At 54.6% G+C, this 16165-nt stretch overlaps 7 protein-coding genes across 7 annotated transcripts; 2 read left to right on the forward strand and 5 right to left on the reverse strand.

The window, feature by feature from the left end:
- Positions 1-136: 136 nt before the first annotated feature.
- Positions 137-1752, reverse strand: SPSK_07409 (pantothenate transporter; the record flags this gene model as incomplete). Its single annotated transcript, XM_016734072.1, has 2 exons — positions 137-710; positions 776-1752. The coding sequence occupies 2 exons, from the start codon at positions 1750-1752 to the stop codon at positions 137-139; spliced, it is 1551 nt and encodes a 516-aa protein (XP_016590637.1).
- A 1276-nt stretch (positions 1753-3028) lies between these two features.
- Positions 3029-3871, reverse strand: SPSK_07868 (uncharacterized protein; the record flags this gene model as incomplete). Its single annotated transcript, XM_016734521.1, has 3 exons — positions 3029-3530; positions 3617-3681; positions 3767-3871. 3 exons carry the CDS (start codon positions 3869-3871, stop codon positions 3029-3031), a joined length of 672 nt encoding a protein of 223 aa, XP_016590638.1.
- Positions 3872-5262: 1391 nt separating this feature from the next.
- On the forward strand, positions 5263-5511 carry SPSK_08202 (uncharacterized protein; the record flags this gene model as incomplete). The annotated part of the gene is made up of 1 exon (XM_016734840.1): positions 5263-5511. The coding sequence occupies one exon, from the start codon at positions 5263-5265 to the stop codon at positions 5509-5511; it is 249 nt and encodes an 82-aa protein (XP_016590639.1).
- A 1789-nt stretch (positions 5512-7300) lies between these two features.
- Positions 7301-8941, reverse strand: SPSK_07394 (uncharacterized protein; the record flags this gene model as incomplete). Its single annotated transcript, XM_016734057.1, has 2 exons — positions 7301-8302; positions 8411-8941. 2 exons carry the CDS (start codon positions 8939-8941, stop codon positions 7301-7303), a joined length of 1533 nt encoding a protein of 510 aa, XP_016590640.1.
- Positions 8942-9396: 455 nt separating this feature from the next.
- On the forward strand, positions 9397-10590 carry SPSK_07645 (ESF2/ABP1 family protein; the record flags this gene model as incomplete). The annotated part of the gene is made up of 1 exon (XM_016734304.1): positions 9397-10590. The coding sequence occupies one exon, from the start codon at positions 9397-9399 to the stop codon at positions 10588-10590; it is 1194 nt and encodes a 397-aa protein (XP_016590641.1).
- Positions 10591-10953: 363 nt separating this feature from the next.
- Positions 10954-12651, reverse strand: SPSK_07373 (nonsense-mediated mRNA decay protein 3; the record flags this gene model as incomplete). Its single annotated transcript, XM_016734037.1, has 2 exons — positions 10954-12520; positions 12590-12651. 2 exons carry the CDS (start codon positions 12649-12651, stop codon positions 10954-10956), a joined length of 1629 nt encoding a protein of 542 aa, XP_016590642.1.
- A 774-nt stretch (positions 12652-13425) lies between these two features.
- SPSK_07471 (phosphomevalonate kinase) lies at positions 13426-14924 on the reverse strand (the record flags this gene model as incomplete). Its single annotated transcript, XM_016734133.1, has 2 exons — positions 13426-14581; positions 14653-14924. 2 exons carry the CDS (start codon positions 14922-14924, stop codon positions 13426-13428), a joined length of 1428 nt encoding a protein of 475 aa, XP_016590643.1.
- Between the last annotated feature and the right edge of the window lie 1241 nt (positions 14925-16165).

Raw genomic sequence — 16165 nt, forward strand, 5'->3', positions numbered from 1 at the left:
ACGGCCTCTTCTATCATCCAGGACTGACCGAACTGGGTAGATTCGATTCTGTATCTTAGAACGGACCTGTTTTACTTCTGGCTTTTCCCAATCTCGCACAGTTTCCAACTTTCAAATTTGCCTCAGATCATCGTCTCTAGTATCCCACATACCGCCAACCCATATCGACCTGCTGCTGCGTGACGCCGCTCTTCATGGCCTTGCACTGGTCCGCCGGTGAGCCACCCAGAAGACGGTTCAAGCGACGCACATGCATCAGGTAGAGCGTAATTGTGATATAAAAGGCGACCGTGCATGCCAGCAGCGTGCCGAACGCGGCATAGAAATGCGGGCCATCGTAGTACAGGTAGCTGCCCCAGACGTTGGACAGGCCGCCGATGGCGTTGATCATGGCCACACCGGCAGCGCGCTTGGGGAACGGACGGGCCATGTGCAGGTGCAAGGTCTTGTAGAGCATAATCTGGGGGCCGGAGCAAACCGAGGGCATGAGCATCATGGCAAAGTAGCGGGCGCCAATATTCAGTGTCGACAGAGCAACGATGTACGCGGCGACGGCGACGCCGAGGCAACTGACGATGATGATGTACATGACGTTCTTGCGGTCGCTGATATACGATATAACATAAAAGACGATGGCGGCGAGAACGTAGGGCGGCGCTGTGAGGAGAAGCGTGACCATGCTGCTGTAGCCGAGAGTCGAGACGATGGTCCTGCTCGGTTAGCGTACAGTAATCAAGAGCATAGAATCCATATACTGAAGAAAGAGCGCACTTACGGGAAGAAGTTGACAATCGTGCCCATAGCTTGACCCATACCGCCGCACCACACGAGCGCCCAGATCTTGGGGTCCATCATCGCCAGCTTAAAGCCTTGCCACACCGTCGTCTCCTCGTGTGCCTCACCAGCGCCAGCCTCCATCTCGAGACGCCACACAGCGTAGTCGCGTTCCACGGGCGTCAACAGACGCTTCGCATTGTGTGGGAACTCGGGCATGATCAGCGCAAAGAGGATGCCACAGCCCATGGTCACAGTGCCTTCAACAATAAACAGCCACCGCCAGCCAGCAATGCCGTGCCGGCCATCGAGTGTCAGGCACGCGGCCGCCACAAAGCCACCAAAGGCGCTGCCCAGCATCTGGAACATGAAGAGTGCGGCCAGGCGCTTGCCCAGCTGCGAGCGGTCGTACCAGGCACTTAAAAAATAGAGCACCCCAGGGAAGAACACGGCCTCCGTCACGCCCAGGAACACGCGGATGACCAGCAGGCCCGTGTACGACCTGGCAGCCGCGGTGCTGGCGCTGACAGCGCCCCAGACTGCGGCAGCGCTGCAAATGTACAGACCGGGCCGCGTGATGCGCGTCATGATGAGGTTGGACGGGATCTGGAAGGGCAGGTAGCCAACGAACAGGATGGAAATGGCCGTGGCAAACTGCTCTGTGGTCATGCCGAGGTCGTTCATGATGCCATAGACCTTGGCGGCGGCGAGGGCAGAACGGTCGACATAGTTGAGAATGTACAGGATACCCATGATTGGCATGATGACCACGTCCATCTTGCGGGTCATCTTGACGTTGAGGTGGCGCAGTTCCTCGTCGGACATGTTGGCGATGCTGTCGGGCCGGGGTACCGTGGCCAAGCGCGGCACTTTGAGGTCAACATCGTCAGCTGCGTCGTTCGTGTGGACGGCAGTGACATCGTTCGCCTCGCCCGCTTTGACGTTGCCGAGTTCAAAATTGCGTTCACTGTTGGTCATCTTTCGTAGTTGTCGGAGTCGGTCAAAGGGGATAAGTAATCGGAACGAGATAATTGGCCTCGTAAGGCTTACTGGGCTCAGATGAAGCCGATTATGGATATGAAGAGGGTACAAAAGAAATAAAATAACACTTTACGAGAAAAATAAAAGGCAGAAGACTATAAGACAAATAAAATATGCGGGCTTGCAACTGTATCGCCAACCTTATACTCGGCAATCGACAGTCGTGCTCGCTTACGAACAGAGCAGTCGCTTCGTCCAAGACCTCTTCTGCTGCACATCTACATTAGGACTCGTTTACCGGGGTCTAAGCTGAAGGACGTCGCCACAGGGCAGCACAACTCGGACTATCGAACGGGTCATGACCTGACCTAAACAGTACGCGATTGAAAGGAACGAAAATGAAAAAGTGCAGACGAAAAAGGGAAGCCGAGTACGAAGCATAGGCGTTTTTCATTCCCCATACTCCATCCCCACGAGGAAATCGGGGGTTCCCCACGAACAGCAAGGTATGTCGGGTCGGATGACAAGGCGATTGGATTTTCCCTGCTGTGCACCTCCCTTTCGATGTCCTGCCCGATGCAGATTGGTCTTCTCGGTGGGTCATTGCACGGGAGGTTTGTCGGTTACCGAGTAGAGACCCTTGCAGCGCGGCCGGGGTGCTTAAGACTTCTCCGCACACCGAAAGAGGAAACTATCGTCAACTGATTAAAACCTAGACTAACCTTAAACCCGAGGCATAGGCCGGAAAGTCACGTCCAGATCATGATACTTTGAAATAATGATACCGAAAATTATTATTAGGTGATTCTTGCTGTCAGATACAGTCAAAGACTATGGTGTTGGGCTCTGTCATGAGAGCCATCTGGAAACGCTGATAAAAGGGGAAGCAAAATAATTTGTCTAGATATCTAGACGTTCATTAATCCATCGTGAGACGACGGTGTAAAAATCAGAAGAAGAAAAAACCGTGACAGCGACAGGGACAAAAATAGGACAAAAGAGACGACCAAGAATGGGACATTCATACATCAAATAATCATGCCCGTATCCGTAGCCCGTCTCTTTCAGGGTGGTAAAAGTCAAGATAAAGAACAACCATCGCATAGCTCAAGACTTTTGGTATCATACCGTGACAAAAAGAAATGAAAAAAAAAATGACAAATGAAATAGTGACAAAAGGAATAGCAATATGGCAAGTCTCTACTCGGCATCTCCTCTACCAAGATGCCAAGCGAGGATTGTCGAGGACCAGGTCCAGGGCTGGGTAATTGAGCTACTCCGGTGAGGAGATGGACGATGCCGAGGACGACGTGGACGGAAACGACAGGCCCGTGGGAGCATACGGCTCCGTTGACGCCAGAACAATCGGCGGATAGAAAGACACGCCGCCGCCCACCCGCTGATGGCCGAATCCATCCTTAGTTGCGGCACTCTTGCAACGACGGCAGCAGGTATGCTGATGCTGGTGGAGGGTAGGTGAAGTAGGCGAAGAGGTTGCCGAGCGAATCGATGTCGGCGTCCGGGGGGCCGCCATCGTGGCACCGGACGACATGTTCAGGGGCGCCGTCATGGACTTGGCCAGGACACGGTGGTGCCGGTAGTGCAACGAGGCCTTGTCAAAGCTGCTGGTGCTGCGATTGAGGCAACCGGGGTCCAGGTGGAGGTCGTGAACCGACGACGGGGCTAGGGTGGCCGAGTCAGAGTAGGTGTCGTAGGGGTTCGTAAAGGCTGAGCCAACAATGCTGGCTGCCGCCTTTTCACGAAGCATGTACAGCCTAGGGAAAGAGGGTGGTGTTAGTGAGACAAGGCTCGCAAGAATGGGCCGGATCGTGTTACATCGTGGATGGAAAATGGGACTCACTCTTCGCCAGAAACGCCTGGCAGGTTGCCCATGCTGTCCTCCTTCTTGAAATCAAACGGAGCGGACTAAACAAGAGAATGGATGTCAGCCGATGTCACAGTCTCGGCAGTGAGAGAGCATGTACAGGTTGCAATGCGGGTTGCTACTCACAATCACCAGGCGAGGCTTGGTCTTCTTGTTCCGACGCAGGCTGAGAACGTCATGCAAGCGCGAGACGTAGCTCTTGAAGGCGTGGTAGATTTGGGCGTTTGTCATTTTCACTACCGAGATTTTTTTTTTTTCGTTGATTCCTTTTTGTAACGGAAAATGAAGCAAATGGCGATGGAGCGATGCTGTACTGTATGATGCGATGGTCTTGGTCTAATGCAGTAACGATGGGCAATGACTGTATGGTGTATCGTTGGAAATCAAATAAAACGAGCGACTGGGCTTTTGGGGCGCAAGAAAAGAAGGCCGAGATCAGGAACACATCAAGCCGGACGAAGATGCATATATTAATGTCGAGGCAAAACGAGTGACTGGGTTAGATGCTGTGAAGTTACAGCATGAAAATGATAAAACATGCGACTTTTCAGGAGGAAAGGTAGGAAGCGGTGGGAGTAGCCGAGTCTAACAGTCTTTTGAGTGAACTGAAAGGCTAGTGATGAAAGAAAATGCAGTGTCGCTTTCGAATGTACGTGTCGTCGCCGTTTTTGGCTTCTTTTGTTTGGTTGCGTTTGATAAAGGAGTGGATGGCCTTGACAAAGAAGACCCGAGTGTTTTGGTGAAGAAGTTTCAACGACGTGTCATGGTGTAAAAAGTGAGGTAAAAGAAAGGAGCAATGAAAAAGAAACGCTGAAAGAAAGTATTGAACAGAGGGACTGGAAGAACTAAGACAACGAGGCAATGCAGAGACAAATGCAGAGAAAAGAGACGCGGTTGATGGTTTGCAATGGCGGCGATGTGGCAGAACACACAAGATGCAGGTTGACAGCCAAAGTGTAGACAGACTGACAACAGAGTGGCAGAGAAGTTGGTTTGACAAAATGGATGCTACTCTGCCGTCCCTTTTATTCACAGTCAACCGCGCCCTCGAGACATCAAGCATTCTTCGTGGTCTTCTTTCCTTTTGCCTTGCAAATGAACCTGGATACTTTCGAAATGTGTGCTTTCGTCTGCTTCTCTAGCCTCCTCCATTGGTCATTCGCCTTGTCTTGTGCCACTGGAATTCGAGCATGTTGTTTGGCCCCCAAAAAGGGATATGCATTCGCAAACGGCTAGCTGTGTTGAGCAAAGGCCCGAAGGGAGTCTAAGACAGGGAGCCTCACTGGTGAAGACTGAAGAACGGGCAGAAACAGGCAAGCAACGTGGGACTTGCGGCCACTTGGGGGTCTCCACCCAACCAATCTGCTGCCCAGCTCGAGATACTCGTCAAGGGCGAAACAAGAGGAGTAGGGGGACAAACGACGGCCAAAGAGGAACTAGGAAGCACCACAGCCGTGGCAGTTGAAATTGAAAGGGAGGAAGCAGGCACGAAAAGGCATGAAGGGGACGCAAGTGCACCAAGGAGTCCCGTGTAAATATGGCCAGGCCATGGGCCATCTAGCCAAACACGTCAACAAAGACTAGCAACAACTGACAATGCAAAAACGCGGCTCTTTTGAAAAATGGCCTCGATAGCAAAACATCACCAAAAGGCCGCAAGACACTCATTTCGGCGACAAACATGGGGAAATGGGTTTTTTTGTCGACGAGTTCGTGCTTCACTGGATCCCTGCCCTGTTGAGTTCCTTCTTGGTGTCGAACCCATGCCTCGATTGCAGTTTGACCTCGAACGCAACGCGAACGCACGCGAAGAGCGGAGTCACCGCGACAATGAACTCGAAGAAGAGTCTGAAACTCTCAATAGAGCGTGAGATGTGAACAGTTCCTGAGCAGTTCCCGGGGGGCATTTGCAAAGGAATGCTGGCCGTTGGACATTTCGATGCCCACTGAGATCGTCGCCTGAGGCGTTTGTTGACTCCAGTGGCCAATTTGGCCTCAGAGTCGTTATAAAGTGGCTGGATTGTGCACGAGGTGAAGGCCCAAGGATGGGCATCGAGAACGATACGTGGTAAGGTAGACCGGACGACTGGAATACAGCAAAATGCAAACCAAAAGAACACGCATCAAGGCACATGCCCCCTGCCTATCAAGGTGTATTGGTTCGTTGTTATCTCTGCAGGTGGAATGGGCCAAGAAGGTCGATATCTCGAGAGGCAGTTCTGGGACAAGGCTGTGGCAGCCAACCATGTAGTGTCATTGAGGTACGAAGCAAGAGGCGAAGGAAGAGACATCGACATGGTGAGTGGCAAGTCGAGGCATGGGACGGGGAACAGGGAGGGAGGCAAAACGGTAAACCCAGAGTTATTTCAAGTATGTGTACAACATACGGAGTATGGCGTATTCAGTAGGGCTCCGTACTTTACGCGAAGGTCAGCTATGTCTGCGTTCATAAAAGGTAAAGGAAGGAACGAACTCTTGTATTGGTGGCGCTTTCATCCACGCTTCTCTGAGCTCCTTGGCAGGAACAGGCACAAGCGCAGGGACAGACGGACCGTTTTAGTGCACTAAAAATGGCACTCATTTCAGCCTCGACAAGCACATTCCTCTGTATCAAGGGACGGTGAGAAGAGGAATAAATAGTACAACAGCAACAGCACGCCGCGAAAGAGTGAATGTCCACTCATCCTCCCTTGCTTCCATTTCTCCTTCCCTTTGCCCTCATAGTCCCCTCATCAAAGCGCATTCCTTTGCCACGACGTGTATCGCGACTTCGTCAGAAAAGGGGAAGGATCGTCAGGTACGAGAGACCCTCTCGAGGTAGACATCCAACGGGGAGTCACCAGAACCAGCATTTGGCTTCAGTCTTGTCCAGCTTTCTCACATCCCATGGTCCTCGTTCGCACTCAACGTCCTCGGCACCCGCTGGACACGCGAGCAAACCCACGCATCGCCACCAATCCAAGGACCGAGGCGCGGTCAGCGCGTCTCATGCTCTGGATCCCTATTGTATCTTATTTGGCCCATTTCTTTCTCGCCACGGTATGTACAACTACACAGCCTTTACACAACTTCATGATGCCGTAGCTATTGCTTAATTTCGTTGTTCGTCATACTTGATTCCACGCCACCGCGCTTGAGATCACATTGTCAGCATCGATTTTATTTCTTGAACCCTTTGTCTTGCCTCCGATAAAAGTACCGGGCCTCTGAGACAATGCCCAGGACGCTCACCCGCCAACTCATCTTGGTCCGCCCGAATTCTCCCTTGCCAGTCTCGTGAATCGCGCTGTCGCCTGCACACCCATGTATATTGCATTCTTCACGTCCTCGGCATGATACATTGACGAAAGTTCCAATACAACAAATAGCCCAAGGATCCCCTAACACCGTGCCACGACGCCGAGATGCAGAAGCCTGAAACATTGAAAATCTCGGGCCAGATTCCAGACCTATCTACTTTCCTCCTCTCCACGCCGTTCTTTTCTCTTTTCACTCATATCACCACGGAATGCTTTCCATACACGTATTAGCTTATATTTGCGCTCGCGCCCATTTTTTCGCGTTCGTGCTTCATGTTTGCTCGTGCAGTTCATGTATTTCGCTTTACTATCGTGCTCTCTCTACCACGCACTGCGTCCGGCAGGTCACGCCCGCCCGTGTCTATGCCGGGCCATCCGCCAAGTGGTAGCTCTTCAGCTTCACAAACTGGTCGAACCCAAACCGGCTCAGTGTGTAGCCGCGGCCCGAGTTCTTCCACCCTGTCCACGCCAGGTCCGGGCTTGGGTAGTCGCACCGGTTCACAAACACCGTGCCCGCCTCGATCTCGTCGACCAGCGCCGCTGCCGCTGCACGGTCCTTGGTCCACACGCTCGCTGTCAGGCCAAACTCGCTGTCGTTCATCAGTCGCAGCGCCTCGGCGTCGTCCTTGACCGACATCACGGGGATCAGCGGGCCAAACGTCTCCTCCTTCATCACGAGCATGTCGTGCGTCACGCCCGTGAGCAGCGTCGGCGGCACAAAGTTGCCCGCCGCCGGCGCACGCTGGAAGGACTCGTTGTCTGTCGGCGTCACATCCTTGGCGCCCTTGCTGAGCGCATCCTTGATCTGCTCCTCAATGGCTGCCTTGGACCGCTTCGACACCACCGCGCCGACGTGCGTCTTGGGGTCCAGCGGGTCGCCCAGAACGTAGCCCCGCAGCACGCCCTGCACGGCCTCGACAAAGGCGTCGTGGATGCTCTCGTGCACATACACGCGCTCGAGCGCGCAGCAGCTCTGGCCCGAGTTGAACACGGAGCCGTCGACAATCTGCTCGGCCGCCCACGCCACGTCGACGTCCGCGCGCACGTACGCCGGGTCCTTGCCCCCCAGCTCGAGGCCGACGTTGACAATACGGTCCGCAGCCGCACGCTGCACGGCCAGGCCGCCCACCACCGAGCCCGTGAAGCACACGTGCGCCACGAGCGGGTTGCGCACAATGGATTCGATCACAGAAGGCGAGCCACTGTGGAAGTACTGCAGGACGCCGGCCGGCAAGCCCGCCTCTTCAAAGGCCTTGGCGACTTGCTCGACGACCGTGGGCGTCTGGGGCGACGGCTTGAGGATAACTGTGTCACCCGCCAGCAGCGCCGGGATAAGCGTGTTCACGAGAATGAGGTATGGGTACTACAGCGACAAGGCGTATAGTTCGTCAGCCAAGAGCGCCAAAAGAAGCGAGAGCCGCATTGGAAGGGGGACGTGTAGAATCGTGCAAAAAACAAGTGGACCAAACACGTAGGTGTCGGCCATTGAAACAGGCTCAATCCGCTTTGCGCATGGCGTGGGCACGAGAACAGCAGAAAAAAGGGTCAAGAACAGCATGGGAGTTTCGGGGGAGAGGCCAAAAGAAGCCAAACTCACATTCCAAGCAAAGATGATCAAAACAGGCCCCACGGGTACTTTGCGAATGAATCGCTCAAAGCCCTTTTCTGCCTCACCCGGCGAGTCCTTGAGGGCTTCGTCGCTCGCCTTCAACAGAAACTCGGCGCGCTTGATGGCCGTCGAGATCTCTTTTCCCGTATACGCAATCGGCCGGCCCATCTGCTCTGTGAGTTCGCGGGCCAGCTCGTCGGTGCGGCTGGCGAGCGCGTCCAGCGCCTTGCGCACAATGATCTGGCGGTCGCTCAGCTTGGTCGTGCGCCAAGTCTGGAAAGCCTTGGTCGCCGTCTCCGGGAGCAGCGCGAGGTCGGCCTGTGAGATACCATTGCGTGTGACGACGGGCTCATTGGTCGTTGGCGAGATAGTGGTGATGACCTCGACGGACATGGTGACGGTAGTCGGGCGGTGTGAGTGACTAAAATGTGTAAAAAGCGTGCTTTTGACCGGTCGGTGTATTAAATCCAAGGGAGTTCGCGAATCGAAGCAAAATAGAAAGAAAGAAGCCAAAGCCAGAACCTACAAATGGACAGCATCGACATCGATCTCGCCCCACGGGCTTCAGCAACATATGGGCCTGGCCGAGACCTTTGCCCCTCCTAACGAGCTCCGAAGCAGGCGCTATGCCCACTCTCTTAGCTTCCTATTCGAGATGATAAGACACGAGGTGAGAGTGGGTCCTCCAGGTGCCGAAGCGTTGGGCGGTGTAGCGCATTTTTCAGGTGACGCCCATTGAAGACCGGCAGAATTTCAACTTTTTTTACTAGGTGACCAGCAGAGAGCAAAAGACGTCTCGAGACAGTGAACAACAGCAACCGGCGCAAACGCAATCACATCTTGCCAAGATGTCCCAAGCACACACCACAAGCACAATGGTTTCAGAAAAGAGAAATACGTTTCTAGACGCTGGCGACAGCGAGGAGGACGACGGCCACTACGAGTCCGAGGCTGACGAGGTGCAGAAAGGCGGCCGTGGCACCAAGCGGAGGAGACTGGAAGACGACGAAGACGACGACGACGACGACGAGAGCAGCGACGATGATGCCGATACTGACATTGACGATCGGTTTCAATTCAGAAACGAGGACGACGATGCCGGCGGCAAAAAGGACGCAGGAGACAAGGCGTCTGCTCGATTAAAGAAGCAGAGCAAGGACACAAAACGGGCCAAACGAGACGAGAGCGACGAAGACGAAGACGACGAAGCGGCCGGTGAGAAGGCCGACGAGGCCGACGACGTACCGCGGAAAGATAAGAAGACGTCCAAACTCTCAAAAGCCTCGTCCGCCAAGGACGGTGACGCCGCCCGCATCGAGCTGCCCGGTGTCAACAAACCCCTCACCAAGAAGAACCTGGTGGCGTCCGAAAAGGCCGTCCGTCGCTCCGGTGTTGTCTACCTCTCCCGCATCCCGCCATTCATGAAGCCCACCAAGCTGCGCTCGCTTCTCAGCCCCTACGGGACCATCAACCGCATCTTCCTGTCCCCCGAAGACCCTCTGTCACACACCCGTCGTGTCCGCGGCGGCGGCAACAAGAAGCGCTCCTACGTCGACGGCTGGGTCGAGTTTGTCAACAAGGCCGATGCCCAACGCGCCGTGGACCTGCTGAATGCGCAGACGATTGGCGGCAAAAAGGGCACCTACTACCGCGACGACCTGTGGACGCTCGTCTACCTGCGTGGCTTCAAATGGCACCACTTGACGGAGCAGATTGCAACGGAGAACGCGGAGCGCGCAGGCCGCATGCGTGCGGAGCTGGAGCAGACTGCGCGGGAGAACAAGGCGTTCCTAGAGAACGTGGAGCGGGCGAAGATGCTGGACGGCATGGAGGCGAAGGCGGCGGCCAAGGCCAAGGCCACCAAGGCGGCGGCAGCAACAGACGACGCCGCAGAAGCACCGGCAGCAGCAGCACCATCCAAGGCGACGCCTGCAGCTTCACAAAAGAGCGTGCGATCGATCAAACAGAAGAAAATGGTGGCAAGAGCCGACGAAGGCGAGCAGTCGGAGCACGTCCAAAGAGTGCTGAGCAAGATTTTTTAAGTATGCATGGACAGACAGCACAACGGACTATTGAAGCACTTTTCATGGCATTTTCTTGGTTTATTTCAGCTTGGGTTTGTATACATGTACATACATTTGTTCTTGCTAGTGTCAAGTTTTCAAAAAGGCTTCGGCATACTGAGGCACCTCCACGTTCTCATAACTACAATGTTCACTTTAAACATTATCCAATTGAATGATACCATCATGAAACTACAGTAAAATGCACTTTCCCAACGCCAGAGGTAAATCGTAAAGAAAACCAGATGCCATGATGCAGGGGTAACGAAGAAAGCAGAAAGACACAAAGAGGACCGGCAATAAATGACCGTGAAAAAGAAGTCGAGCAAGTCAGTTCGCGACCTACTCCTCCCCCCCTTCGTCGTTGATGTCCAGATCGTCGAGATCGTCCAGCAACTCGTCCAAGTTGACCCGCGGACCATCGTCGTCTTCGTCTTCGTCCTCGTCCTCTTCCCCCTCGTCCTCCCCCTGGCCCTCCTCGACATCCATGCTGCCGGATGCCTCCATCTGTTTCCTCCGCTCGGCGGCCAGGGCGGCCTTCTGGCTGGGGTTCTTGTACAGGGCCAGCGCGGCGCGCAGCTCCTCGTCCTCCTCGACGTCCTGCAAGAACATCTCGTATTCGTTCTCCATGCGTGCCTGGTCGGCTTTCTTGGGCAGCAGCTCGCTCTCCTGCTTGGCCATGCGCTTAAGCTTCCAGTTGCGGTGCTTGTTCTTGCGGCGGTTCGGGTAGTGCTTCTTGACGAGCACGACCTCGGGCACGGTCGCGCTGTACGCGTGCGACTTTTCAATCTCGTCAAACTGCGGGTTGTTGAAGTTGCTGCCCTGCAGCAGGTAGCCCATGGCGGAGTCGCCGGGCTTCAGCAGACCGCCCAGGTGCGTGCGCGTAAAGTAGGTGGTGTCGTTGCTGCCCATGTCGGACGCGCGCGCCACAGTGGCCTCCGCCGGCAGCCAGCGGCCCTTGCGGGGCCCCGTAGGCTCAATGTCCAGCACGACAAACTCGACCAGTTCCTTGACGTCGGCAAGCGGCGCAATGGGAAACTTTTCGCGCCAGTAGACGGGGGCCGAGATCTCGGCCGTCTGCAGGGTAGCGGGGTCGAGCAGGTTGACAGCCGTGCCGATGCGGTAGCACAGGGCAATCGGGCTGATGCCGCCAATCTTCTTGGCCATGTTGAGCGGCAGGGCGACCAGATCGTCCTTGCAGATGGGCACGATTTCAATGGAGTAGGCAAACTTCATCGAGCGCGTGCCAGAGTGTATGTCTTCGGAAATCAGCTCGGGCGAGTACGTCATGTGAATGGGCACGACCGACTTTAAAAAGTCGACAAACTTGACGGCTTGGTTGCGGTGGGCAAAGAAAAAGTCCAGACCCTCCTTGGCCTCGGAGATGTTGAGCGCCTCGCGGTGCGCGCCGTGCTTGAGCATCAGCTGCTCCAGGAAAAGGAACGTCCGCTTGTGTGTCACCTTTTGCCGGACCTGGACGGTGGCGCGCCAGACGTTGTGGGTGTAGGACTTGGCGCAGTCGGGGCACTGATGCGTGCTGACAACGTACATGACCTCAAAGCTCTGGTTGAGCAGCACGCCGTCGGCAATGGCGTCCTGCACGGTGATCTCGACGCGCACGCGACGCGAGTTGGGCTCGGTCCAGATGAAGCGGGCGTCGACAACCCGGACCTTGTTGATGCCGCGCAGGCGCTTGAGGCACATGGCCAGCATCTCACGCGACTCGGGCTCGGCGGAAACCCATTGGTTGGGGGGGATCATCCAGCGGTTGCAGTCGCGGCAGAACTGGATGTTGGCCTCGCGGGGGATGTTCTTGGAAATATCGACGGTGAGCTTGATGCACTCGTGGCAGATGGCGCCCGCCGCAGTGGTGCCGTCGATTGGGGTACCACAGTTGTAGCAGAGAATACTGGAGCAGGTTAGCATTGGGCTAGGACCAGAGGTGTCTCTTTTCCCTCCCCCGGGCGTATGAACGTACGTGGCAACTGTCTTGGGGGCGTTGCCGACCTGGACAGCGTCGTCCAGATCCATGGTCGACATGGTGATGGCTTTGTCTCGGTTCTGGTAGTAAAAGTCGCTCGTATGTACTTTGTGGATGAAAACGAAAAGGCTTCTCGTTCGCCAAAGGCACCGCTGTCTATGCTAGTAGGTGTGTTGTGTTTTGCGATGCTGATCTGGTGATAAAATCGGTAGGAGGTCCACCAGATGAGTATGGAAGTTTGCTTTATAAAAAAATTTGCCCCGCGATCGTTATCGATTAAAAAATCACTTTGGGTGGCGGTCAGTGGTTGATAAGCAGCTTTTTAGGTACGAATCGTCCCGCCGAGCCAAGGCCCAGTCAACAGAAAAACGGACCTGTAAAATGCTTCCAGTGCAGTACAACTATGATTCATAGTGATTTTTGGGGGCGTTAGGGTTCCACTTTATGAAGACTCACACCAAACAGCCAGACTACAACTTGCCTCGCCGCAAGGCTGTATTACGACGTCGAGAGATACAGAATGAATTATGTGACGTCTTCGTTCCTCCACATGCATGGGCCTGCTATGCAAGACAATCACCAGAAAAGGAACAGAATTAATTACCGTGGACGCCCAACTCTCACGCGACTATATCGACTTTGTAATGCAACATATCTTTCACACTCATTCAGCTTCTCAGCTTCTATTTGTATAAAATGAGTTTGGGTGTTCTTCCCCGACTATTCTTAATATTTGCGTAATTAATGGCATTTTCTTTTCTTTTCAAAAGAAAATATACCCCTTAGGGGTAGCCCGTAATTGATATTCTCACCTTCACAAGCCACCCAGCCTCTCACAACGGCTGCAGCCACCCTTCGTAGACGCTCTTGTCTTCCCTCCGCACGCCCTCCATGGCGCCCTTGACACCCAGAAGGCGCACGCGGCCGCCCGACTCCTTGCTCCACTTCTCCAAGAATGCCTCGAGACGGCTCTCGGTCTCCTTGTCGTCCCGCACCAGTAGCGAGACGGCGTCAAAGCCGCCGGCGCCTGGCACCACACCACCATAGACACCCTCCACGTCACTCACTGCGTCCAGCAGCGCCGTCTGTCTCTCCGGCTCAATGGGCACGCCACTTTCTGTGCCCATGGACCGGACCAGCTCGCGGATCGACCGCAAGAGTGCCGGGATCGTATCGTCATCCGTTTTGCCGTCGCGCAGCGCCGTCGCCAGTGCCTCGTTGCGGGTTTGCAGCGTATCCCACAGCGTCTTGGACGCTTCCGGAGCGCTGCTGCGCCACGCCAGCACCTTCTTGACCATGCTCACTGTCTGCGAGCCGCAGTCGACATCGCACATGCGCAGGGCCATGCCAGCGGGGAGAGCAACGCTGCCCTTGGCAATTTCAGTGTCCCAGCCGGTAACGGGTCCACTGCCATTGCCACTGGCACCAGCACTGGCACCCTTCTTACTAGCAATAACAGTCTGTAGGGCGCCACTAAAACCCGGCTTGCCAGGCTCGGGGATACCCGCGAGCACCGACGGCGAGAAGCGGCGGTACGTGCACGAGCCGTAGACGGCGGCCGCCACATCAAAGCCAGAGCCGACCTTGCCCTGGGCAGCGCAGTGGGCGGCCTGGGCGAGATTGTGGAGCGTCTCACGTCCGGCGTCGGTCGACAAATCAAAGAGGTCGACGGGCAGGTAATGGCTCAAAATCGCTGCCGTCAGCGACGTGACGAGCGCGGCGGACGAGCCCAGGCCGGTCTTGTTGGCGCCCGCGAGCGTCGTTGGGAAGCGGGCAAAGCGGTTGGTTGTGGACGTGGAAGTGGAGGAGGCGTTGGCGTTGGCGTTGGCGGTCTCGTTGGGCTGCGAGTAGTAGTCGTTGTCGGCAAGAATGGTGAGTCGGCAAGAGTTGATCGTGTGCGCCGGGCCAAGGCTGGCGAGGCGAGAGACGTAGGTAAGGCCGTACGACAGCGTCGTCTCGACGAACGGGTTCGCGTGTAGTGCCGTGCCACTGTTGATTAGCGTGCATTCTGCAGTCAAAACCAAAACCTTCTTTCTTGATGTGTCCTGCGCTCAGCTTACGTCCGGAGCTGCGTGACCTGGATGCCACCGTCCTGGTCCGCCAAATGGTAGCCATATGTCCACTGTGCTTCGCGGAACTGCGGGCTGTAGACAGCAATTTCGTTCAGCTGTACACCAGGGCTCGTCTTGATCGCCTGTGCAATAACGTTGATGCGTGCACTCAGGCCAAAGACGAGACCCGTGTATGCGCGGTCCAGCACGAGGTAGCCGCCAGCCAGCAGCACCTTGCCTGGTGCTGAGACGGCTGTTGTGTCTGTCGGGCCTGCCGACATTGCGATTGCGCTTTTGCGATGTGATGCTCTTGTATTTTAAGAGGTTTCAGTGAGTTGGAATCACAATCAATTAAGCGAGGAGGCAGATGGAGAGTCGTCGCCGCCGAAAATGCAGACGAAACGGGCGGGAAAAGGAGCTGGCGATGGAGCTATCCAGCTTTGGAAGCTTGTGCCGGTGGGGAGGGGAAACGTGCAAACCCATTGGGGCTAGATCCCCGCCAAAAACAGTGCGTTGTAAAATGAAGGCTGGTTTTGAGTGATTAGGTAATCCACGATCTAGACTCTCTATGTTCTGTTGGTGACAGCATTGTTGAGGTACTTATTTTTTCCGTTGTTACGCTTTGTATGACAAAAGTAAGCGTCACAAGAACAAGGACCGGCGAAACTAATAGGTTTTGACTGGTCTTCCAACGGGCGAGATCGTTCAAAGACTGATTTGTGTCGTTGACCGTTGCTAACGGATCGTCAACGAGTCGCGTGCTCACGTGACTAAAAGTCGGTGTTCAATGCTGCTTGACAAGTCGATTTATCGAGTCCATTTCCGGGGAGGTTGGTTTCACTTTTGGGCGGGTCGGTTTATTTTACCACCGATGCCGACATCATGGAGTCAACGAAGCTCGGACATTTCCTCACAAACGCAGTTTGTGGCATCGGAGATCTTCCCGTCGAATTCGGTTGCTGCAAACTGCTCGAGCCTCACGAGGAAAACGCAGGTGGGTCAATGTTGTGACCTTGAATTGATGTTGACGACGAGCACTGGGGCTCGTTGTGAACCCGGGGCGCATGTAAGACGGATAGTCACGGCGGTCGATTTGGAACAGGACTCGGCGGGTCATTTTCGTGGGGAAGTTGCTAATGTTAGGTGTGTCAAATGACCTGTTTCTTGGTTGGTACTAAGACTAGGTTTATCAGATGGACGAGATGTCGAGAGTGTTTGCCCACATGTCGGTCTTGGTGCTACGAAAAAAACAACTTAACACCCTCTACTTATGTACACTTCAAATAACTTTTTGGTCTGCGTTGAAAGACGTTAAAAGCACGTTGAGTTTGCTTTTTGTTATAGTTATTGATTTTGGGGGGGGGTTCATGACAATAAGAATGACAATAAGATATAAGTTATTTAAAAAGAAACTCGACAATTCAGTAAGTAAAACTGAATATGCAGAATCGAGTGCCTGAAGTTTTCTCGGTTTCAGACATAAATATTTTGATGAGCTTTGACGAGTCAATCATCACAACTC

The sequence above is a fragment of the Sporothrix schenckii genome (genome assembly GCF_000961545.1).
Source record: "Sporothrix schenckii 1099-18 chromosome Unknown Cont41, whole genome shotgun sequence".
Lineage (NCBI taxonomy): Eukaryota > Fungi > Ascomycota > Sordariomycetes > Ophiostomatales > Ophiostomataceae > Sporothrix > Sporothrix schenckii.